The sequence below is a fragment of the Carassius auratus genome, chromosome 9, assembly GCF_003368295.1.
Source record: "Carassius auratus strain Wakin chromosome 9, ASM336829v1, whole genome shotgun sequence".
Lineage (NCBI taxonomy): Eukaryota > Metazoa > Chordata > Actinopteri > Cypriniformes > Cyprinidae > Carassius > Carassius auratus.
Window position 1 is genome coordinate 6,237,630 of NC_039251.1, and position 27,050 is coordinate 6,264,679.

At 35.5% G+C, this 27,050-nt stretch overlaps 1 protein-coding gene across 1 annotated transcript; it reads right to left on the reverse strand.

Moving 5' to 3' along the window:
- Window positions 1-1,463: 1,463 nt before the first annotated feature.
- Window positions 1,464-26,542, reverse strand: LOC113108232 (E3 ubiquitin-protein ligase MARCH4-like). Its single transcript, XM_026271134.1, has 4 exons — window positions 25,405-26,542; window positions 8,122-8,277; window positions 6,946-7,138; window positions 1,464-2,244 (listed from the first exon to the last, which is right to left on the reverse strand). The coding sequence occupies exons 1-4, from the start codon at window positions 25,726-25,728 to the stop codon at window positions 1,799-1,801; spliced, it is 1,119 nt and encodes a 372-aa protein (XP_026126919.1). The 5' UTR covers window positions 25,729-26,542; the 3' UTR covers window positions 1,464-1,798.
- Window positions 26,543-27,050: the final 508 nt, after the last annotated feature.

Here is a 27,050-nt window from a genome sequence, read left to right on the forward strand (position 1 = left end):
TAACAAGAAAAACGTATTACTAGAAAATATATAGTTATAACAACATAACATCTCAAATAACGTCAAGGAAAGTTGAGCAGGTGAATATGTAGATGAAACATTAAAAAGACAAACATGTTTAATTTTGAATAAATTGCACTAATTATTTGTGCACAGTCGAAGTATTTGTATTATGAAAATGAATAGAGTTAATTGTGATTTCATGTTGACTTTAAGTGTTCAAGGGGGCAATGATTGCAGGACGTCCGTGTGAAATGATTTGAGATTATTGATATCCTCACAAAGGTTGTGAATATGAAAACATGCATCACCAGCAAACATGAGAGGAACAGAGAAAAAGCGCGAGATTTTGTGCTTTTCATCTGCATTGAGCTGCTGTCCATCCGTCTGCGTGATGACTGACAGCTGTCACTCATTATTTATGGACAGTGAAAGGGTCATGTGCTCCGTTTGACGTTTCTGTGGCAACGTCAGTAACGTTACTGTAAACATATTCATAGTTTCATTTAAATTTACATTAAATACCATCAGTCTTTTCAATGGTTTTTGTGCATATGTTCTCTTTTCAGATATATATTTTTTTATATTAAATATTTAAGTAAATATTATGTAAAAAAAAAGGGTTTATTTAAAGGAATAGTTCACCCAAAAACAAAGTGTTATTTTCGTATAATTGAAATACTATTATAGTTTCTTAAAGAATTTTTACAAATGTTTTTCTTTTGTATTATTTCCTTTTTCCGTTTAATTGCAGTTTAAGTTTGAGTAATTTTGTTGTGTTTTGTCATTACTAGTAGTTGTCTATAGAGGTTTCATTCATTATTATTTAAGGTTCAGTTTTAGTTATTTTAGTACTTCAAGCTAATTTAAGGTGAGAAATGTTCACTTAGCAACTCTGAAATATATATATATTATCCCAGTTAGCATTTATTATATTTCATGTTACGAAATTTTTTTAATTTTATTTTTAGTTAACTGTAATAGCCCTCCCCTCAGGTTATTATGTGTGTTTAAAACTTACGAACAAAAACATTTTAGTTACTTATAAACTTGTACTGTAACTTATAAAATTAATAATAAACTGGAATAAAATGTTTAAAATATATTTTATTTCAGTTAGTTGCAAAGGCAACATTTTAAAGTTTTATTTAGTTCAACTTTAAGTGCTGAAATATTAAAACATTTATATATATATTATTTAAAATAATAAAAATGACAACAAAATTACAAAAATACAGAATAATTTCTTTGTGAATTTTTCTGTTTTTTTGTTTTGTTTTGTTTTTGTATATTGAAGTACTAAAATAACTACAATTATTTTTTTATTAAATTAAACAAACTACTAAAAACACACAAAAACAGATCATGTTACAACAAAACTCTTAACTAAAATTTAAATAGAAAATAGAAAATAAAGTATAATGGCATAACAGTGAAACCAAAATGTGTCCTCAATGATCCTAAAAATGTTATTTTTACTGTAGAACACAAATTCAATTCATTTTCACAATGCTTTTTGGAGCTTGACCTTGATCTCTTTAAGATTCTTCATAAATTCTCCTTTTGTGTTCCACAGGAAGTCAAATGACATCATACATGTTCGGAACATCAAAGAATGACGGAATGTCCGTTTCTGGGTGAACTGTCCCTTTAAATTCATGAGCCGTCCAACCTGCTCTTTAGATCTCAGAATATGCAATTAAAACCCCATATTGTTTGTTATTAGTATCAGTGAAAGTCATAAATAATCCGACAGTTCCAACGCTGTGCTGAAAAGAGTCCCATCAGAAGGCTCCAGTCAGACGGTGGTGACTCTCATAACCACTTCTCTAGGTTTAGTGGTGTTTGTGCTGATGTTGTTGGCTGGGCTTCGTGGCTCGTGCGGCCGTAGATGACTCAGTAAATGCAGGAGATTATAGGGACAGTGCTGGTCCAGTAAAGCCGGTCCGTCTGCGAGCGCATCAGTCTGGTAGGAGTCCTGCGCGGCCGCTGTGGTGTTTGTCGTGCTGTCGGTCATGTCAAGAGCCGGCGTCCCAGCAGCAGCCATGAGTGAAGACGGTGAAGGAGAGACGTCCGCTCCTGACGGATCCCTCTGGTGGAGCAGCGAATGAGTCAGTTCCTCATTATTCTTCTGCTCCTCGCTGTCTCGCTTCTTGTCATAGTTTAAAACTTTCCACTGCTGATTGACGGCCTGCCAGCGGTGGAATATACGGAAAACAGACGGGCCCTCGTGGACAATCAGAGCTGCGGAGAAAAAAAAGATTAATCTGGGTTATTGTAAGTTTCTGCAATAATTCTTAAGTTATATGGAAGCTTGTTTCTGCCAGAAAACAAAAAATGCTGTTTGTGACTTTTTAAATCTTATCTTATAGCTTGCATTAAAGCAATAAGGCCAAGAAGCTGTGGTTTATAGTGAATTTATCACAGCTAAGGGGCGTTGTTACGGTGTGAAGCATAGTGCCTAAAACCCCCTTAGCTGTTATAAATCCACTGTAAACCACGGCTTCACGGGGGTTATTGCTTTCATAAAACAATTATTCCATACGTACATTAATTCGCAAAAGCAAATAAAGTTTGCCTCGCAATTCTATTTTACATCTTGCAGTTCTGAGTTTATCTTACAATTATTAATTTAATTTAATTAATTTAATTTATGCATTTAGCAGATTATAGCTTATATTATAGCTTATATCTTCAAGGTTTTTATTTGAAACATTTATCTGGAACAACATACAAAGCTACCATATTTTGCTTTAAGTTTAATCGCAACATATAATCATTGCAGTTAATGGGGTTCACCGTCTGTTGGATCAAATGCTATTTTTAACTAACTGCATGATTTTTACTGTAAATTTCTGTCGTAGACACCACTAATAACGTACTACTAAATATAATGTAGACACTTAAAATTTTCTGTAAAGCTGCTTAGCAATGATTTGTATTGTCAAAACTTCAAAAGCGTTATAAGCTACAAATAAACTTGAATTGAATATTGTGCAATTCTGAGTTTAAATCTCACAATTCTAGTTTATATCTCGAAATTCTGAGTTTAAATCTCGCAATTCTGAGTTTAAATCTCGCAATTCAAGTTTATATCTCGAAATTCTGAGTTATTTCACAATTCTGAGTTTATATTTCGCAATTCTAGTTTATATCTCGATATTCTTAACTATTTCACAATTCTGAGTTATTTCGCAATTCTGAGTTTTTATGTTGCAATTCTGAGTTTATTTCTCGCTATTCTAAATGTTTTTGCAATTCTGAGTTTTTGTTACAATTCTGAAATTATATCTTGCAATTCTGAGTTTTCATATCTCACATTTCTGGATTCTTTTGCAATTCTGAGTTTTTGTCGTAATTCTGAGTTTATATCTCGCAATTCTGAGTTTATATCTCGCAATTCTGAGTTTGTATCTCACAATTCTATTTTACATCTCAAAATTAGAGTTATTTAGCAATTTTGAGTTTTTATGTCACAATACTGAGTTTATTTCTCGCTATTCTAAATTGTTTTGCAATTCTGAGTTTTTGTAGTAATTCTGAAATTATATCTCGCAATTCTGAGTTTTTATATCGCAATTCTGAGTTTATTTCTCACTATTCTAAATTGTTTTGCAATTCTGAGTTTTTGTAGTAATTCTAGTTTACATCTCGAAATTCTTAACTATTTCGCATTTCTGAGTTATTCCGCAATTTTGAGTTTACATCTCGCAATTCTAGTTTATATCTCGATATTCTTAACTATTTCACAATTCTGAGTTATTTCGCAATTCTGAGTTTTTATGTTGCAATTCTGAGTTTATTTCTCGCTATTCTAAATGTTTTTGCAATTCTGAGTTTTTGTTACAATTCTGAAATTATATCTTGCAATTCTGAGTTTTCATATCTCACATTTCTGGATTCTTTTGCAATTCTGAGTTTTTGTCGTAATTCTGAAATTATATCTCGCAATTCTAGTTTATATCTGAAAATTCTGAGTTATTTTGCAATTCCATGTTTTATGTTGCAATTCTGGTTTATTTTGCAATTCTGAGTTTATGTTGCAATTCTAAGTTTACTCACCTTTACTAACATTATAAATGAACCTCAGGAAGATAAAAATAAAAAATGAAATGAAGTGAAGTGACTACTATAAGAAAGTGAGACTTTAGATGGCTGAAAACGCACATCATTACATCATTGTCTGTTCTCAGTGTTAATTAACTGGAAAACCCCACCATAGCACTTTGCAAGCTCAGAGTGCTGTAAAAAACAAATACTGTCCTATATACTAGTTCTGTTAGTGACGAATAAGGCCAAAGATCTGTATCTACTAAGTCTACAGTAATTGTCCAACAGCCTGTTGAATTCTTTCAGTTTATGCTCAGTGATTCAGAAAGCTGTATGATTCTTGAAGGTTGTGTTTAGAATTAAATATTAGCATATTTCCATATATTTATATAACAGTATGCAATATGCACAAATACATTTCATGTAGCAGTTTGCTACAACTTTGTTACATGACCACACACACACACACACACACACTTATTTCAAGAAAGAGGTGTTAAAATAATATATTTATATAATGGTATGCAATATGCACAAATACATTTCATGTAGCAGTTTGCTACAACTTTGTTACATGACCACACACACACACACACACACACTTATTTCAAGAAAGAGGTGTTAAAATAATATATTTATATAATGGTATGCAATATGCACAAATACATTTCATGTAGCAGTTTGCTACAACTTTGTTACATGACCACACACACACACACACTTATTTCAAGAAAGAGGTGTTCAAATAACAGCTGATGTAGTATGTGTGTGAGTACTGTGTGCATACTGTGCTTATAATGCAGTGTTAATAAGTGTAGGATGGCAGAATGAACACAGCGCATGTATTATTTCATACTAACGACTCATAAATCTCTGGATCCATGCGTATGTGTGTTGAGCTCTGGGTATCTCATCTGTGGTTCTGTTTGAAGAAACACTAATCAAAACTCCAGGAGTTTTTCTATGATTTATGCCTGTTTCCATCTAAGTTTAATCTGGAGGTAATATTAATGGAAGTAGATGGCTGTGTCTGGCCTGGATCCTCATTACCTGAAGCTCTTTCTCTCTGTGTGTTTGTCCAGCGTTAGCTGACTGCGCTCAGAGATGTTTGTGTCCTCACGTGTTCAGTGCAGAAGGTTGATGACTCCTCCTGGCCTCTTTACTAACTTTCTCCTCCAGTTTCTGCCTTTGTTCTCTCTTTTCTTTGCCTTTCTGGGAAGTATGTCATTGTGATTCAGCCTCAACTTTGGTTTCTCAACTCCAACTCTAACTATAGTATTTTGCATTGTATATGGATATGTAAAGGAGTTAGTCACCGGAAAATGATAATTTGCTGAAAGTTTATGTTGCCTGCTCATCAATGGATGCTCTGCAGTGAATGGGTGCCGTCATAATGAGAGTCCAAACAGCTGATAAAAACATCACAATAATCCACAGTAATCTTGAGAAGACAAAAGCTGTGTGTTTGTAAGAAACAAGTCAAGACGTTTTAAATTTAAACCATTACTTCTGGCTAAAATATGAGTCCATAATCCATAATAATGCTTCTTTTAGTGTAAAAGTACATCTCCTGTTGTCTCTCACATTGAAAATCCAGCCACGTATTTGTAAAGAGATGTTGTGGACTGTTCTTACATGTAAACAGTGCTTGATCTGTGCAGATTTCTCTCCTGATTCAGACCAGACCACTTTTTCACTGGAGGAAGTGTTATTATGGACTCACATTTTGGCAAGATGGTTTAAAGTAATAAATAAAATGTAAAAAAAAAATCTGAATATCGGTTTTGTTTCTTACAAAAAAACGCTTTTGGCTTCACAAGATGTTAATTGATTGACTGTAGTATTTTCTTGTAAAACATTCCAGTAATCTTTCAGAAAAATCTTCTTTTTTTTAAGTGTATAGTACATTAGTTTTTCTAAGTGAACTACTGCTTTAGATCCCGTATTCTGCTTTAATGACTGAGGCTGAATGCGACACAAAGTCTTGCTGTGTCACATGTTTTATTTGCCGTTTGCACGAAGACAAACAAACTGAATCATTTATCAAGAGATTCTTTAGATTCATCCCTCTCCTGTTTACACTCGTATGTGTTTGTGTGACTACATGAGTGAGTCAGTATTTCAGAAAATCTGTGAGGAGAGCTATTTCTAATTTTCGGTAATGTTTTATAGTCATTTATTGAGAGTCAGTTATTTTAGTATCATTGATATATTACAGTTTTTGCTAATATGTTGAATAAAATTGTATTATTTACTTTTACAATTAGCAATTTTCATGTGTTTTTATCATTTTTATTAGTTCTTTTTTAATATGTCTATATATGCTTTGTTCATTTTTATTTATTAATCTCAGTTTAGTTTGTTATTTTAGTACTTTTTGCTATTTTAATTTAGTTTCCTCTGGTTTTAAGTACCAAAATAAAATTTAACAGTTTTAGTTTTAGAGAATAATAATATCCCTGACGTGAGTCAATCATTGCAATGGAAGTAAACATTAACTAGTTGGTATTAATATTCATGCAAAATATGATTTTAAATCTGTTGCTTTAAGTGTTTTTTTTTATTATTTTTTTTTAGATTTGAACTCTGCTGTGTTGGACTCATGCTCACTGGTGTGTATTGTGAATAACAAGATCATGAGAGGTATGTTGGGTTTTTGCGATTAAATGCAATTCATTACAGAAACGGTATGTCAAGGATTTCATACTTTCTGTGGACTTCTCTGAAGAGACTTGCATGTATTAATTGTACTTAGAAAACATTTTGTGACTTTCATAAAATTAGATTTCTTTTCCAGTAAAACAAGTGCTAAAACAAAACTGCATAAAAGACTCATTCTGACTGAACATATGATGAACCTAACTTGACCTTTGACCCCAAACAAACATTACATACCGATGCAGATGACGTCCATGAAGCCGTACATCCCATAACAGATCTGGAAGAGCAGGTCTTGGCGTTGCCACTTGGCCGAAGGGCTGAGAGACGACCACACCAGCCACGAGATGCTGGCGATGAGGAAGAGCGAACCCAAGATCGCCGCCGCGATCTGAACCTTCTCAATGACGGTGAGCGAGATCGCTTGCCACTTCATTAAAGCACAAAAGAGACGGAGAGAGCAGGGGATTTCAGTAATACTGCATTTCGCTCTTCTACTATTTAAGATTAAAGGTCAAGACATACACTTCCATTTTTAAAAGCTACATTTAAATGATTCAAAAATTATTTTTTTAAATGCTACATTTAAATTATTCTAATGTTCTATGATTTGAAAACAGAAGATGGCTATGAACAATTTTTTTTCTTCTTTTTTGATTCTCTAAAAGAATCAGCTGCACAGTTAGTTAGGTTTGTATTGGTCAACAACATGATTCCTGACTCCCTAAACCCCAGTGATGGTGTGGTTAGATACAGATACACATTTGGAGTTTTATTGTTTGTAATATTCTTTATAAATGGCACTTGCGCCTAGTGCACTACCATTCAAAAGTTTGGGGTCAGTAAATGAATTACCATCTTTTTCAATAATTAATTCTTTTTTTTGTTTGTTTTTTTGCAACAACACTGTTGTGACAGCAAATACTTTTATTATGTAACAAAATAGTTATGTTTCAAATGAATGCTGTTCTTTTAAAGTTTCTACTCATCAAGGAATCCTGAAATGAAATATATTACCATTCCCACAAAAATATATTGATGATAATCAGAAATGTTTGTTGAGCAGCAAATCATCATATTAGGATGATTTCTGAAGATCATGTGACACTGAAGACTGGAGGAATGATGCTGGAAATACAGCTGTGCATCACAGAAATAACTTAAAATGCATTCAAATATATATATAAAAAAAAAATTCCGAACTGTAATAATATTCCACATTTTAACTGTTTTTAGTATTTTGATCAAATAAATGTAGGCCTGGTGACCATAAGAGATTTTTTTCAAGCATATTAAGAGTTCTGAATGATAGTTTGTGTAAAAATAAAATAATTCTTAATAGAATAATGAAGACTCCCAATCCATAATTAAATTCCTAAAGTATCATGCTGGCATGGTTTCGAGGGGTTGTACCTGCAGCGGGTTCTTGGTGCTGATGGCGATCACCTGGTACTTGTAGTAACAGAGTTCACAGGTCCACGAGCCTCTTTCACTGATCCACTTGATGAGACACGGCTGATGAGTGCTGCGGACAGAGCCATTGCAGCGACACGGGCTCAGCAGCTCACCCTGAACACACACACACACACACACACATATTTGAGGAGTAGAAATTTGGTGCAGATGCTGAAACTTATATGACCAGAAAGTGATGAAATCCTTATGTTTGTAGTGAAAAAAATAAGAGCTTTACAACAGTATAACAGACTACTTAAAATGCATGTAAATATTTGTTGTCACTCTATATCTCCAATAACATGTCTTAGTAAGATGATATTTAAATGATCGATGATCAAAACAATGCAATGCAATACAATGATGAACAAATAAACGTTCTTTAAAATTATTATTGTATTTGATACTCATATTTGAACATGATTTTTCCAACAAATGTATCAAGTAAACTTATGTGGCTTCAGTCTAGTAATCATTCATCTTTAAATATTACTATACATTACTAAAAATATCAAAATTAGTTTTGAAAATCAGTAAAGATTTCACAAAAAGCATGTTAAGTATGAGCTGAAGATTATTTTCGATGATGCTAAAAGACCTTTTACTTGCTAAGAAGTAAAGCGTGAAGGCATGGAGTAGATTTCTCAGCACAGTTTTGATCATTTAGAGGCTTTAGAAATTCATGCATCAAATATGACAACTGTAGACTTTATAGGGTTAATCGTGGTATTTTTTTCTTTTGTTTGCTGTAAATGTATTTTTAAAAAGCTTTTATTCTCTAGACTGTTCCAATACCAGAGACTTATTGAATGTTTTATCTTGGTTCTTAGAAGCTGCAGTTGACAGTTCGGGCATTATGAAAAATGAAACTGTGTGAATTGACAATTTCAGAACAAATAATTTATCTTCCTCATGGACAGTGTATGAATTTTAAAACGAAAAGAGAAGTAAAGTCAAACATTGATTCAGAGTGGCTTGTTTAAGTGCTGTATATACATTAAACTGGATCTTCAGGAGCTTTTAGTTTTTTCCCTTCTATTCAAAGCATCCTGAAAGATTGCAGTTTGCACAAAAATATAAACAGTTTTTAATACCGAAGATGATAATAATAATAAAAAGTAAAATAAAATAAAAACTAAATCTTGGCACCAAATGTTGAAGCACTATATTATTAGAAATATATAATTTTTTGAAATATTTCTATGTGCTTTTCATTTTTTAATTCATTTTAATTAATTATTCTGTTTTTTGTTATTTTCTTTCGTTCTTCACCTGATTTAAATGTTAATGTTATTGCTATTCAAATACTTGTATATTTGTGTATTATCATTAAACATTTTATTAATTAATTTTATTTATCTGCTTCATTTTAGGATAATGGGAATTAAAAGTTGAAAAATGGAAGTGTTTTTACCACTGAACAATTTCTTGTCTATTATATTCATTTTAATTATTATTAATAATAATAATAATTTACTACCATTCAATCTCATTAGAAATGGACCGTTGTGCAGTCTGCATGTATGTATGCTTATAAGAGTATTCTGGTGTTAGTTAAGCAACACCATCCCTGCAAAACTGGTTAAATCTGTTTTATAGTCAGTAGGCAGCTCTGTGTGTTTTGGAGCAGAGCCTCTAGTGTGTGTTACTCGTGGCCTGTGCTGTGTGTGTAGATGAGAGTGTAACTGTAATGCGGACGGATGTAGACGTGTCTGTGAGGCGTAGCTGAGGAGGAGCAGACACAGGACCAGGTGCAGCGCAGTGTGAGCGCTCACCTTCGAGCAAACACTCGAGCACTAACGCTAGCGTCACGCTGAGAGACATCCACACTCACACACACAACGTGCCCTCTAATATCTCTCCAGTGTATAAACCGAGTGCGAGTTAAACGTTTCAAAACTGTTTCTGGTGTCAAAACCCGAACACACAGATCAGGTCAGCTGAGGTTAAACTGATGCATTAATGCTCTGGGTGTTAAAGCTCAGGAGACATAATGGAGTGCTCGACTTTATCAATAAGGAGACACGCAAATCGACACAAGCTGACAAATATTTGTATTTCACGGAATTTTCAGAGAAACATCTGAAACAAAGTTGCTACCTGAATAAAACATGTCTGAGGACTCCATTGTGTCTCCTGAGCTGTAAAAGAGCAACTTTTTAACACACAGCACAGCTTTAAATCTAATGAAAATCTCATTTGTGATTATTCTTTCCTCTGTGTCTCCTAGAGGAACATTTTTATTGCTCATTGGTTGCTCTTTTAGAGACTTAATGGGGTTCTCAGACTCAGTTAAAAAAAAAAAAAAAGTATTAACTTTATCTCAGAAACTTCTCATAAAATGAGTAAAAATATGAATAGACAAATGAGCAAGTAGCTGGATTTTCAACAGGCCTGACTTCTGTTTCATTAACATCATTACTCATAAAGTTGGGAAAAATAGCATGTAATGGATAGCAGCTCAGACTATTTGATCTTAACAGTATGAGAAATATTTGCGATCGCTGACTTTTGATGGCAGACTTTGGTGTCTTGCCAAATCTGAACACAGTTTGAGACATTGTCAAGATCTCTTGAGCAATGACGAGGAGAAACACCTGAGAAGACCTGAGATTCTCCATCAATGTCTGGGACAAACAATCAAAAGAGTCAAGAAATCTCATTCGTGCTTCTTGAGTGGAGCTCTCAGTAAAAGCCGCCTCGAGCTCAACTTAACGTGAGTATTACATAAGCACCTTCAGCCAAGAGGAGCGCTACCTCCGTCACAGCGTCGAGAGGAAATAGAGCGGGAGTGTTGGGACAGACACAGGCCTGTCTGCAGATGGACTTAGTGGGAGCGAGTTGGCCGGACAGTATGAGGAGAGCAGGAACAGCCAATGGGAGGAGAGCGGCACAGGAGGAGACGGGGAGCACGTCCAAACCTGCAGCCTAATCCACCTCCGTGTTCTCAGGCCACGAACCAGACGGCCATTACAACTGTGACAATCTGTTTCCCTTACTCCACCGAGAGCCACGCCGCGGATAAAGAGTTCAATGCCGTTCATTTCACTCCTGTTCACGGTAGTGATAAGAAAACGTTCAGTAAATGCATGTAATGTGAACAGAAGTTGTTAATGAAGTGGCGTCACTCTCTTTTGGACAGTGATGGCTATTCTGTTCCTCGTGTTGTACTCCAGACATTTCCTTTTTTCAGAAAATTCTAGTTATTCTTATCACATTGAACTAAGACTATCTCAAGCCAACTACAAATTGCTTATACATTTCTAATAATGATATATCAAATGAATTCAGCTCAGTTTCAGAGTGAAAAGGGCCAAAATGATCCAACTTTTAACAACTTGGCCTATCAGTTACAAACTGAAAGAACACAAGTTGACAAAAAGATTGAATCCAAGATTTGGTGATAACAGCATAATGAGAGAAAATGTGATGTATATCCAACTTTATAGAGCTATGCAATTCAATAGTTTACATTTTGTCAGAATATAAGCAATCACGCAGCCAACATTTATGTATATGTATATGTATATGTATGTATGTGTGTGTGGGTTTGTGTATGATTAGTAATATAATCATTAGTTTAATTGGTAATATTCATTTCATTAAAGAATGGTTGAACATAAAGTTGTCGCAGAGCATTCAAAAATTGCCCCTTATGATGTATAGTCAACTCAACTTAAGTTAAAGAAATATAACTAAAGTTGGTTATATATTACATTCATATAGTACTCATGTATGCAATTGTATATATTGTACAGTATACTAGATTGCTTTCCATGAGTGTAATGTATGCGAGTACTTAATGTGTGTGTGTGTGTGTGTGTGTGTGTGTATATACATACATACATACAATCCAACTTAGATTAGTAATATTTATTTTATTAAAGAAGGTTTGTACTTACTAGAGAGCTGCAAAGGAGCATTAAAATGGCCATTTTTTATGTTTCATTTGAGTTATGCAGCTTTTGACTTTATATAAATCTACAAAATGTATTTAAACACAGTCAGATGTGTTAAACAGATCCGGGAGCAGTTGAAAGCTTGATCAAATAAGAATAAAAATGGCACGTCATGTCAGAACGGTTGGCGGCTCCAATGCATTCCTGTGAGAAACAGCCATTAAGCTTGAAGCGTGTCACGGTTAATGTGCGGCGCGGGTCTGCAAAACCCAAAGTACCTTAGTCAGATTGTAACTCCCCCGTAAATCTGTGTCAGTCATGTGCCACTCTGAATTATGAATAAGTATGACTCAGAAATAAATAAACATCTGAGACGGTGTCGGGTGGAGGGAGACTCGAGGCGGACTCTCAGCTACACTTCAAGGAAAGAGAGAAACGAGTCACTGATTGACACCCTTTAAATGAAATAGCTGGTGTGATTAAAAACAGCGCTCCTGTCAGAGCTATGACACGCTTTAGCCTGTTTGACAACTGCATTTCTATGTCTATTTAAAGGCAAGTTAAGAATTATCATTAAAACAACTGTTTAATCAACAAAAAACATTTAATGTATGCAGGAAAGTTGCATTTGAACTGCTCTAGATTTTCCACAGTCTGGTTTCCTATTATGTTTTATGAAACAGAAAGGCAAAAATTAGTAAACTTAACTTAGTAACTTTAGTATTTTCTTGTAAAATGTTGAATTTAGTTTTAGTTTTTTTGTTTTCTTGCACTGATCATTAGTACTCTGTTCACAGAAAGTGCCGAGTGCAGTAATCCATACGGAGATATCCATATCAGACCTACTTTCCAGATTAATGGCAAGTAGGTCATTTTACTAAATGTGTCAGACTGATTCCTTATTTGGTTCATGTGAATTAAAACATCAGGATTAGACGAGATTTCATGTCCTGCGTTGATGTTGCTAGCTAAACAAACTGATAAACAACTAATTTTCCACATGCAAAAACAAAACTGTAAAAATCTAGTTGCCATACCGTCTAGATTCAATCCTGATTTTCAAAAAATAATAAGAAAACTCTAAGTAACAACAACAAAGGAACCTGAACTAATAATATTGTGTTTAAATATGTGTGCGTCCTACACATTTATACTTATTACGTGCCATCTAAGCCCTGCTTTCTGGTTTACAAACCACTTCCACTTTTCAGCAACATTCCCGCTGCTCTAAAGAGGCAAAATGAATTGAATCTGTCGTAAATAACAAAATATATGCCAGGGAAAGGGCTGCCTTTGACTCTTAATGATGCACGAATGTACCGAACAACAAAAGGCGGCACATAAGCGCAGCCTTAAGCCGTTCTGAAATAGCATTTTCCATCATTGGCTCGCTGGAGGGACATTGAGTATTTGGGCCTCCATTCAGTGTGATGTGAATGTAATGTGGCAGAGAAGTGGAGTGTAGACCTGTGTTATTGTGAACGCACAGAGCTGGGCCTCCACAGGATTACAGCATGCAAAATAATGCATCCTTATCTGGTGCAGCCATAAAGGCATCGAGAAGAGCGGTGCTGGCCGTTTGTCTTCATGTCGCTTCTGAAGCTCTCTATTACATCAACCGACTGAACAGTGGACTAAAATAAAATATTTATTTTATTATCAGATTTGGAGAAATGTAGCATTGCATCAATGGATGCTCTGCAGTGAATGGGTGCCGTCAGAATGAGAGTGATAAAAAACATAACAATAATCCACAGCACTCCAGTCCATCAGTTATCATCTGGAGAAGACAAAAGATGCATGTTTGTCTTTAAGAAACAAATCCATTATTAAGGCATTTTAACTTTAAACCATTGCTTCCAGCATAGCTAAGAGTCCATAATCCATAATAACGCTTCCTTTTTCCTTTGTTGTCTCTCACATCAAAATCCACCCACATATTTGTTAAGAGCTGTTTTGGACTGTAAACAGCTTGTAAATGGTGCTTTACTTGTGCAGATTTCTCTCCTGATTCAAACCAGACGACCTCTTCACTGGAGGAAGCGTTATGGATAATGGACTTAAGATTTAGACGGAAACACTGGTTTTTTAATGATGGATTTGTTTCTTTTGTCTTCTCCAGATGTTAACTAATTAATTGGAGTGGTGTGGATTATTGTGATGTTTTTATCAGACCCTCATTCAAGGATCCGTTTTAGGCCCATTACTATTTCTTTTGTTCATTAATGACCTCTGCGAAGTTTCTAAAGTGTTACATTTTTTGATGTTTGCCGATGATACCAACTTTTTTTATTCTGGAAATAATTTGTCAGAAATTACAGAAAATATAAATTTCAGAAATGGGAAAAGTTAAGAAGTGGTTTGACAAAAATAAATTATGTTTAAATTGGGAGAAAACTAAATACATGATTTTTGGTAATTGTAAAAAGAATGAAAATGTAAGAATAGCAATTGAAGGAAATGAAATAGAAAGAGTTAATGAGATAAAATTCTTAGGTGTTATTTTGAATGATAAATTGAATTGGAAAGATCACACAGTTTATATTAAGAGTAAAGTTTGTAAAAGTATTGGGGTCTTGTATCAGGTTAAAGATGTTCTAGACAGTTTTTCATTGCATATGTTGTACAATTCTCCAGATGTTAACTGATGGACTGGAGTGGTGTGAATTATTGTGATGTTTTTATCAGACTCTCATTCTGACGGCACCCATTCACTGCAGAGCATCCATTGATGAGACACTGATGCAATGCTACATTTCTCCAAACCTGATGAAGAAACAAACTCATCTTAATCTTAAATGACCAGGGGTTAGTATACCACACTTACTTTTCCTTTAATTGTGGACTGTGACTGTATCTAACTGTTTCTACAATTTGACATGTACCATAACACTTGTTTGTTGTTGTAAATGACAGAAGAACACTCTAACACGTTTCTCTGCTTCTCAAACACAGCTAAACTCTTCCCTGGCTTCCTCATAAATCTCTTCGTCTGATAAGATGGCAGTACAGCTGCTCAAGCTGAAGTTCTCTGGGGTAAAAGTGTTTGTGAGAGGCACATAATACTACAGGGATCTCAACAGCAGATGGATTCTCTCTCGTCTGAATCTGTGAGAAGCTTCACTACTTGATCACTTCACTAGATGAAAGTTATTTTCTGGGTTCAACACAAGTTCTCATATAAAAAAATTAAAAAAACTCACCGTTACAGTAATGCACAAAGACAGTTTTCCAGAGGGTTTAAAAGAGCAGAAATGTAAAGCTTGTGATTTATAATTTTGTACATTAATTATTTAGTGAAAACCTGTATTTATTTTGACATACCGTGTCTGCATTGTTCTTTCCAAACTAAAGTGAGGTTACTTTATAAATGCATGAACTTCTGGTGAGGTGCTGGAAGATGATGATGAAACTACATTAAAAAAGGCATCGGCAGGTTGCACACTTCTGAGGGATCATATGCCAGCCAAAAAAAACTACAAAATAAGACTGCAAGGGAATCGCTCTCCACAGGTAATATAGACTTCACTGAATGTAAACTGTCTCTATCCTCATGCATAGTGTCCACAGTACTTTTTCTTCATTGTTTTTGTCTTGTTTTCAAGTACAAATATCTGCACATTCTTAAATCAAGATTCTTTTACTTAAAAACAAAATGGCTTAGGATATTACATATTGTTTTCTGAATAAAAAGTATTTAAAGAGTCTAAACAGTTTATAAAAACATCACAATAATTCACACTTAATCCACAGCACTCCAGTCCATCAGTTAACATCTGGAGAAGTGAAAACCTGTGTATCTGTAAGAAACAAATCCATCACTAAGACAATTTAAATGTAAATCATTGCTTTTAGCTACAATAAGAGTCCATAATCTGTAATAACGCATCCTCCAGTGAAAAAGTCGTCAACTGTTGGCTCTCACATCAAAATCCATCCACATCTGTGCAGATTTCTCTCCTGATTCAAAAGTTAAAAACGTATTAATTGATTAATACGTTGATTTGCTTCTTGGCTTTTGGCTTCACAAGAGATTAACTGATGGACTGGAGCGGTGTGTGTTATTATGATGTTTTTATCAGCTGTTTGGACTCTCATTCTGACGGCACCCATTCACTGCAGAGCATCCATTGGTGAGACACTGATGCAATGCTACATTTCTCCAAATCTGATGAAGAAACAAACTCATTCACATTGTGATCGTGACATAGAGGTTTAAGGTAAAGGTTTACACAGACAAGGTACTAATTCTACACTCCTTCAAATTGAACACCACAGTATGATGTTTAAATCTTTTGAAGCAAACTGTAAATGCTTTAGAGCTGAACTTGCATTGAACCCAAAGTCATCTCTTGTGCTTTCCAGATCTAGTCGAGATGCATTTGCGAAGACAAAGATTGTCTGGTTAATGCAATATGACCTGATACTTCAAGAACAATCATTACATTTAAAACAAAACACCAGTAAAAGATCATAACAGAGTGCTAGTCTTACACATTTAAACGGGATGTTTTTATAGCGCCATTGAACTACAGCCTGCTGAATCAGCAGAAAACAGGCATTAATCAGTCAGACAGCAACAAAAGACAGAAAATCAAAGCTCTGCCCTTCATCTAGACATGTCTTTCCATCATGTAGTATCTGTAAGACATCAGTTCTGCTTGTCTCTGCGCACAGAAAGCACAAGAGAGAAGATTTGATCACTGTCTAACTGAAACAATCGTCTGAAATCATTCCCTCGGGTTCGTCTGCTCTCTTTACACGTACAGCAGAGCTTCTCAAAGACATCACGCTGCTCGCTTTGGGGCAGCAATCTTATAATTGCGTGAGCACAATGGGTTTGTTTAAATCTGAATTAAAAATTGTGTCATTATGGAGCGGTTAATAAAAACACTAAGCACCTCGGAGGAGCTTTCTCTGATTCATAAATGCAATAAACACATATGCTGAGCATTTCTGCTGTTATTGTCAAGGAAGAAGAGATGCAGTTCATTTAACACGCTTTAACCTTTTGTGAAATACTTAAAATAAACTTTCCATCTGTGACAACGTGCCCCATTACAGTGGAGATAAGACATTAGAAAGCTTATTTTTTTAGCTTTAAGCAATTCAGTTATTTAATTGCTTTTTAAAGCAACAAAATTAATTAATTTTAAGCAATTACAAAACACAACGCAAAAAATATAAGAGGTACACTTTAAAAAATGATTTTTTGAAGTTGTAAATAAAATTTACTGGAGTACGTTTTGCAAGAAAATACAATTCTTTAAAATGTATTTAATGTTACTTGTATTTCTTTGTCAATATTTGTGACAATTATTAGCAATTTCTGAGTGAAAACTTTCTGCATTAAATATTTTATTCAGTGTCATTATGAAATTATTTTTCAAAGTTGTAAATAAAAGAAATTATTGGAGTTTGTTTACCAAGAAAGTACTATTTCTTAAAATCTTTTTTTTATTTAATTCTTTTTTACATTTAAAAGCAATGTGTGAGTGAAAATTGTTTTATGTCAAACGAATTATGAGATATAAAAGCTATCCTCTCCATTAATAAAAGTGGTGCATTTACTTTGAAACTCTACACTCAAATTGCTAGTACATTTCACAATTAAGCACAAATAAATACCAAGTAAAACATATATATATTTTTTTTCACAGTGTACCTTATAGTAGCATGACAAATATCAGCGGTGTCCTCTGTAACTAGTGTTTAAAGGTGTTTGCTCTTTACCCTCTGAGGAGGAAAGTGGATCCCTCTCTGTCGACTCGCCTCAGGTTTCCTTCTTTCAGTGCAGGTGAGGATCATCTCAGGTAACATGGGAGTTATTTAGCACGGTTTGTATGCTATAACACTCAACACACGCCGGTATTTCATTTACCCTGACTTGGCACGAGCTCAGATGTATCAGTGAATTAAATGTCGTTCTGTTGTAAGTTCTGGTGAATCACCTTCCCTTTGGGTGAAGACGGTGCAGAGGTCTTTGAAGTGGAAGCAATTTGCATATCGTCATGAATTATTTATGAGGCCTGCTCTGAGCTACAGTTTTCCTACTAAAACAAGGCGCATTAAGAAAAGTAAATACTCCACTGCCATTTGCAGGGCCGTGACCTTAAAATCATAAGGTTAATTCAAACAGGACTCATGGAAATGAATAAAATCTTTAAAAGTCATAAACATTTCTGGAGAAATCTAAATCATCTAGTTATGCATGGATAAAAAGTTTTCCTTGGAGGTGCAGTCTCGGGCAAGTCATAGCAATTAAACTGGAAAAAAAAAATTATTTTATGCAAAATTAACATAATAATGTTATCATTTTATAACATATAATAAATCATTAAGACATGCTATTGAAATTCATTGGTCAAAAGTATGAGAATCCTTTCGCTGGCGTTAAAGTTTGATCATTTTACTTACTGAGAGCATCCTTGTCTTGAACGTTTTAAATCTTGAAAAATATATTTATGTAAATTGCACTCTTGCCTTTTTTTCTACCTTATGTGTTACAACTAGACTACACCATAAAAACTGACAAGTTTCATTTGAAGCGCTGTCTGCACATCGGTGCATTGTGCTTGTGGGAGTGGCCAATGGCTCTATCTCATGAATATTTAATTAACTGGGCCCAGGCAAAGAATGCAGGTGTAAATGGACTTTAATCAGTAGTTGTTTGTAATTAATATAGACGTGTTTGTGTGTGTGTGTGTGTGTGTGTGTGTGTGTGTTTACAGTTCTAATAACTGGGGTGTTTTGTATTGTTTTCTAGTGCCTGCTGTAACTGAGCTGACACTTTTTTTTCAAGTACATGTTTTGGTCTGTTATAAATTAAAGACAGTAAGGCCTTTCTTTTCTTTTCTTTTTGTTTGTCTGTAATTTAAGTTGTACTTAAATAAAAACATTAAAGTGTCTTTAGGTTATGCTGACCACACACACACTACATACTGAGAAGTAAAAAAAAACTGGCATAGGATTTACTTTAGGATTCATTTAAAAATGTTCACTCTGAAATTGTTAGTACATTTGTCAAATACAAAGAAAGTATCATATTAAACTGAACAAGAAAAAAAATCATAAATAAATTGATGTAGAAAAACTTTAATAGGAGAAAAGCAACACAAACCTTATAAAAAGAAAACATGTTTTTTCGAAGTTCAAATTTTTTGTAAAAATGGAAACTTGTAACAAAAACCCAAAAGTGTTGCTTATTTATTTTATATTATATCCATTTAATTTTGCAACACAGAAGTGAACTATTTCTCTGTGAATGTGCGAGACTTCCGGTTCATTAGTCCCTTAAAGAATACCAAAGAGTTGAAAACGGTAAAGCTAGGCCTACAATCTGGTGTGTTCATAGACAGGGTTATAAATGAAAATATGATTAAAATGACACTGGAAGTCTTGCACATAAATTACAAACAGCGCACCTGCTGTTACATTAATTACAAATTCACGAGTCTTAATTTAAAATTGTAATTAGTAGCGCAATTACTCAATATAGGACTAATTGTATTGGAACTCAATCAAAATTTTTACATAAACTTTACACTCTTAGAAAAAAGGGTTCATTGGGGTTCTATATAGAACCATAGGGTTCTTTACTCAACTCCAAAGAACCTTTTATGCTAAAAAGGTTCTTTAATGACAAGAAATAACCCTTTTGGCACAAAGGTTCTTTGGGCTATCATTCATTCATATATTATATTGTTCTGCAACATTTTGTATTTGTAATTAAATTATTGTTTGTAGTAACTTAATATCACATTGTAATCATGCTGATTTTTGGAGAAAAACTGAAACGGCACTCTTCGTGTGATATGAATTAACTAAATAAAATTATATAAAATGGTATGTATATATATATATATATATATATATATATATATATATATATATATATATATACATATATATATATATATATATATATATATATCTTTTTTTTTTTTTTTTTTTTTTTTTTTTTTTAACCCCCATATCTTGAATTTTGTGATCATTTACATGCATTCATAAATAATGCAGTGAAAGAACACACTCAAAATGAAAACACGTGTATGACTTAATCATGTAACTTTACAATCCCGCTACGAACTCCCGAACTGACTCAAATTATTCGTGAACCTGCTCTGAACTCCTGAACTGACCCAAATGATTAACGAACACGCTACGAACTCCCGAACTGATTCAAATGATTCGTGAACCCGCTTTGAACTCCCGAACTGACTCAAATGATTCGCGATCCCACAACTGACACAAATGATTCGAGATCCCGCTACGAACTCCCGAACTGACTCAAATGATTCGCGATCCCCCAACTGACACAAATGATTCGCGATCCTGCTACGAACTCCCTAACTGACTCAAATGATTCGCGATCCCGCTACGAACTCCCGAACTGACTCAAGTGATTCGCGATCCCGCTACGAACTCCCGAACTGACTCAAATGATTCGCGATCCCCCAACTGACACAAATGATTCGCGATCCTGCTACGAACTCCCTAACAGACTCAAATGATTCGCGATCCCGCTACGAACTCCCGAACTGACTCAAATGATTCGCGATCCCCCAACTGACACAAATGATTCGCGATCCTGCTACGTACTCCCTAACAGACTCAAATGATTCGCGATCCCGCTACGAACTCCCGAACTGACTCAAATGATTCGCGATCCCCCAACTGACTCAAATGATTCGCGATCCCCAACTGACACAAATGATTTGCGATCCCGCTACGAACTCCCGAATTGACTCAAATGATTCGCGATCCCCCAACTGACACAAATGATTCGCGAACCTGCTACGAAACGACCCGCTACGATCTATCTCTATTTTTACCCAAAAATACGCATGAATCAGACGAAATGACTGACAACATAGGCACTATTTTCTCTAATAAATTATAAACAGTTGCCCCCATCAAATTGAAAAAGGTTAGAGAAAAACGTACTGTGCCATGGTATAACAGTAATACTCACTCTCTCAAGAAAGAAATTCATAGTCTTAAACGCAAATGGAGAAAAACTAACTTGGAAGTTTTTAGAATTGCATGGAAAAACAGTATGTCCAGCTATAGACTGGCTCTAAAAACTGCTAGGGCAGAGCATATACACAAACTCATTGAAAATAACCAAAACAATCCGAGGTTTTTATTTAGCACAGTGGCTAACTTAACAAATTACCAGATGCCACCTGATTCAAATATTGCACCAACATTAAATAGTGATGATTTTATGAATTTCTTCACTGATAAAATAGATAACATTAGAAATACAATAGCGAATGTAGATTCTACATTCCCAAAGATAAACTGCAGTGCTTTACAATAATTCCTTACATATATATATATATATATATTTATATATATATATATATATATATATATATATATATATATATATATATATATATGTATAAATAGTCAGGGGGTATCTCCTCCTCCACCACCAGTGTGCAGCATCCACCTGGATGATGCGACGGCAGCCATAGTGCACTAGAACGCCCACCACACACCGGCTTACTGGTGGAGAGGAGACGGAGTGATGAAGCCAATCAGCAGATATGGGGATTGTTAGGAGGCCATGGTGGTCAGAGGCCAATGGGCGAATTTAGCCAGGATGCCGAGGTCACACCTCTACTCTTTTCGAAAGACATCCTGGGATTTTTAATGACCACAGAGAGTCAGGACCTCAGTTTAACGTCTCATCCGAAGGAAGAGCCAAATAAACTTATCACTGTATCTTAACCAACAACATCTTTATTAGATCATGTACCCGCTAAATTACTGAAAGAGCTGTTACCTGTAGCTGAAGAACCGCTTCTCAATATCATTAACTCGTCGTTATCTTTAGTTCACGTCCCAAAACCATTCAAGCTGGCGGTTATCAAGCCTCTTATTAAGAAACCAAAACTAGATCCTAGTGTACTGGCAAATTATAGGCCTATTTCAAATCTTCCATTTATGTCTAAAATTTTAGAAAATGTTGTGTCTGCTCAATTGAGCACCTTCCTGCATAAAAATGATCTGTATGAAGAATTTAAGGCCCCACCATAGCACAGAAACTGCACTTGTTAAAATTACAAATGACCTGCTCCTTGCGTCAGATAAAGGCTGCATCTCATTTCTCAGTCTTACTTGATCTTAGTGTTGCGTTCGACACCATAGATCATGACATACTCATAGATCGATTACAAAACTATACAGGTATTCAAGGGCAGGCTCTAAAATGGTTTAGATCCTACCTGTCCATTTTGTTTACTTAAATTGGGAGTCATCTCATTCATCATCAGTAAAATATGGAGTGCCACAAGGATCCGTCCCAGGTCCCCTTCTATTTTCAATATACATGTTGCCCCTTGGTAATATTATTAGAAAATACGAAATTAGCTTCCACTGTTATGCTGATGATACTCAACGAGACCAGATGAAACCTCTCAATTATCTAAGCTAACAGAGTGTGTTAAAAATGTAAAAGTAAAAACAAATAATTTTCTCCGATTAAATTCGGATAAGACAGAGATATATTAATTATTGGATCAAAAAACACTACACAGAATCTTGTAGATTAACAACTAGACGGATGTATTGCTACTCTACAGTCCTCTACAGTCAGAAATCTGGGTGTTATATTAGACAGCAATTTGTCTTTTGAAAATCATATTTCCAATATTCCTGCATTCTTCCATCTTAGAAACATCGCCAAGCTACGAAACATGTTATCTCTGTTTCTGATGCAGAAAAGCTAGTTCATGCATTCATGACCTCTAGACTGGACTATTGTAATGCACTTCTAGATGGTTGTCCTGCTTCTTCAATAAACAAGCTACAGGTAGTCCAAAATGCAGCAGCTAGAGTCCTTACGAGGTCAAGAAAATCTGATCATATCACCCCAATTTTACAGTCTCTGCACTGGCTACCTATTAAGTTCCGTATCAGTTACAAATTATCATTACTTACCTATAAGGCCCTAAATGGTTTAGCTCCTGCGTACCTTACTAGCCTTCTACCATCCTTCACACTCCCTAAGGTCACAAAACGCTGGACTTTTAGTAGTTCCTAGGATAGCAAAGTCCACTAAAGGAGGCAGAGCTTTCTCACATTTGGCTCCCAAACTCTGGAATAGTCTTCCTGATAATGTTCGGGGTTCAGACACACTCTCTCTGTTTAAATCTAGATTAAAAACTAATCTCTTTCGCCATGCATTCGAATAATGTATCTCTTAAATTGTGAGTGTAGTTGCATCTGATCAAATGTACATTTTTATTTAACTGTGCATTTTTATTTAACATATTTAACTGGATCCACAACACCTGAGAAGAGATGATGCTGACCCTCAGAGGACCTCAGATGATGCTAACCCTGAATCAACAATCAGAACTAATAATTATTGCTACATGTGTGACTGCATCATATAATAATTATTAATTAATAATATTAATAATGTTCATCGTCTAGCTGACTACGTCTTGTATTAATGTTTTCTAAAAATCCTGTCAAACGCGCACAAACTGACAGTCACCACCATAAGCTACTACTAAATATTGTAGAAACATAATTTTCTGTAAAGTTGCTTTGTAACGATTTGTATTGTAAAAAGCGCTATACAAATTTGCGATCCCCCAACCTACTCAAATGATTCGCGATCCCCCAACTGACTCAAATGATTCGCGAACCCGCTACGAACTCCCGAACTGACTCAAATGATTCGCGATCCTCCAACTGACTCAAATGATTCGCGATCCCGCTACGAACTCCCGAACTGACTCAAATGATTCGCGATCCTCCAACTGACTCAAATGATTCGCGAACCCGCTACGAACTCCCGAACTGACTCAAATGATTCGCGATCCTCCAACTGACTCAAATGATTCGCGATCCCGCTACGAACTCCCGAACTGACTCAAATGATTCGCGATCCTCCAACTGACTCAAATGATTCGCGAACCCGCTACGAACTCTCGAACTGACTCAAATGATTCGCGATCCTCCAACTGACTCAAATGATTCGCGATCCCGCTACGAACTCCCGAACTGACTCAAATGATTCGCGATTCTGCTACGAACTCCCAAATTGATTCAAATGATTCGCGAACCCGCTTTGAACTCCCGAACTGATTCAAATGATTCGCGAACCCGCTTTGAACTCCCGAACTGACTCAAATGATTCGCGATTCTGCTACGAACTCCCGAATTGATTCAAATGATTCGCGAACCCGCTTTGAACTCCCGAACTGACTCAAATGATTCGCGAACCCGCTCCGAACTCTCAAACTGATTCAAATGGTTCATAATCTGAAGTTCCCATCCAAATCAAATGACACCGCTAGCGCTACTATTGGCTTAGTTCTGTAATTTCATAACATTTACTGAAATTAAGGTACGAAAAGTATGTTGTTAACAAATAAAATATCAATATTTCCATTCAGAACTGCTTTCCACTTCGAAACATCCATGGACATAACCAAGTGAGCAGATCACTCTCTCACTTTTTGATTGCTCTAGTCTTTATCCACTCATCATCATCATCTACCAATCAGAACACACGAGAACTCTTTGACCACAGCTGCTGTGCTTCAAAAGCTCTTGCAGCAGCTCAACACTGGTTTTCTCTGAGGTGGTCTGATCACATCAGATTGTGGTTAATCTTGCAGATCATGACTTATATCTACTCTTCCTCTCCCTGCAGTTTGGTAATATAAAGAGTCCTCCTTTGAACTCCCACCTCTTCTGTGGGTTTTATTGTTCTGGGTCTGAATTTGGGCTCCTGGGGTCTCAAAAAAGAAACATTTTCAATCTCCAAGGTGAACGTTAACATACAGTATATTTCATACATAATATGATTTATGACATCATTTGTGACTCTGCACCACAAAACCAGTCATAAGGGTCTGTTTTTTTTTTGTTAGTTTTTTTTTTATTGAGATTTATGCATAATCTGAAAGTTGAATAAATAAGCTTTCCATTGACAACTATATTAAAATCAAGAATCCGAGGGTGCAAAAAATAAATCACCTTTAAAGCTGTTCAAATGAAGTTCTTAGCGATGCACATTAGAAATCAAAAATGTAGTTTATATATATATAAATAATATATATATATATATATAAATAATATATATATATATATATATATATATATATATATATATATATATATATATATATATATAGTAAAACATTTATAATATTATACCTTAAAGGAACATGATCTTTACTTAAAATCATAATATTTTTTGGCATAAAAGAAAAATCTATAATTTTGACCCATACATTGTTGGCTATTTCTACAAATATACCCCAGAGACTGCATTTTTTTTACTTTATTGAACTGTAGGGTAGGTTTCTACCTGTTCCGGTCCCTGGAAGCATATCCTGCACACCGGGGTTCCTTCTGCATAGCTGATGAAGGAGAATCTGTCATCCTTGCGATCCTTGGGGAGCTCTTCCGCCGCGGCACCCGTCCACGCGCACCCGTCCGCAGCCGCCTCGGCGTCCTCCGTGGACGGGATACTCCAGTGCCGGAGCCGGTGGGCTCGTAACGCGGTGTTGTTATCCGAGGCAAACGGGCTGATTCTGGCCGTTTGTCCGCTCATGGGGTTTGTAGGAGCCTGTGGCCCGAGCAGGAACACCTTGAGGTCACCGAAGAGAACGCAACAGCGGCTCTTCAGCATGCTTCATCCGAGAACAGGGAGAATCGACTCTGTCCTGGATCAGTTAGCGCACGTTGATGGACTCCCTGCTAGTTTTTAGGCTGTGAAGAGCGAATGCGTGAAAGCCATTGCAACCCTCTACAATTGCAACTTAAGTGATGCATTAAAGTGGCGACCTGCTTTAAGTTCATTGCACTTTTGGAATCTAGCTTGAATTTAGCTGTGACTGATTTGCACAGACACTATTGGAAGAGAGCTGAACTGAACGGTGACATCACTAAATCATCAATGAATTGACTTTATCTGGAAACACGGCTGTCCTCTTCTTGCATTATTGACAAACTATTTTTCTGTCCACACTATAAAGCTGTTTTGACACAATCAGTTTTATAGAAAGCGCTATAGAAAGGTTACTTAAAATCTTTTGCAATTTAAATGGAGAAACAAAGAAGCTTTTGTGAAATATTTAAGTGCACGTGTATATTGCATTCAGAATTAAGTTTTAAAAAAAGTAAGCAAGTAAGCAGGTGTCAGAAGCCATAAGATCGATTAATTCCATTGGGTTTGGGATCTAGTTGTCCTCCTGCGAAGTAAGTCGCATGCCACATGTGTTAAAGCATCCCTCAGTGGCGTGAATTCATTCAGGTCCGCGTTCAGGTGTGTGCGCCCTAAGGTTAAAGCGATGCCTTCCGCGTTTCTTCTCCGCGCGGACGCCGCATGTAATCCGAGTTCAGGTTCCGCTGGACGGTGGCTCGGAGCGGCTGATGCCACGGGATCAGCACCGTGATACCCGGGACAGCGAACGAGCGACGTCACACAAGCGCGCGCCCGCGAGAGAGAGAGAGAGAACTGTGTAACTTTAACCATTTGCAGCGACAAGAATATGAACAGGAGAGAAATAAAGGTGCTAAAGTGGCATGAAATTATTCCACGTTCATCATAGTTGGGTCCTTGTGTTTTAAAACCCCCAAAACACAATGCAGTTTGATAATAGCTATTATGTGCACAAATATTAAATTAACACTTTTTTTAAATTAAATATTTACTTAAAACTACAAAACTGTAATATTTGAACATAGATATATTGCAATTTAATGCATTTTTCATGCTAATAATGCATGTTTGATTGTAGTCAGTTAATTGGTGACTGACATAAATCAGCCATGTAGTATATTTTTATTTATTTATTGATACCGATATTCAAATTTTTCCACCTGTAACTGATTTAATACAGGCCTAAACTTTACTAGCATACAGTATGACATCCTTGAGCGAGTCTCTTATAATAAAAATAAATTACAGGTAGAAATATCAGTAAATATCGGTATCAGTAAATGAACAAA

Coding starts and splice junctions, on each gene's coding strand:
- LOC113108232 (XM_026271134.1), bottom strand. CDS start 25,728: ATGCTGAAGAGCCGCTGTTGCGTTCTCTTCGGTGACCTCAAGGTGTTC. Junction 7,139..8,121: donor GCACCAAGAACCCGCTGCAG/GTACAACCCCTC, acceptor GCTTTAATGAAG/TGGCAAGCGATCTCGCTCAC. Junction 2,245..6,945: donor CATGGACGTCATCTGCATCG/GTATGTAATGTT, acceptor TTTTCTCCGCAG/CTCTGATTGTCCACGAGGGC.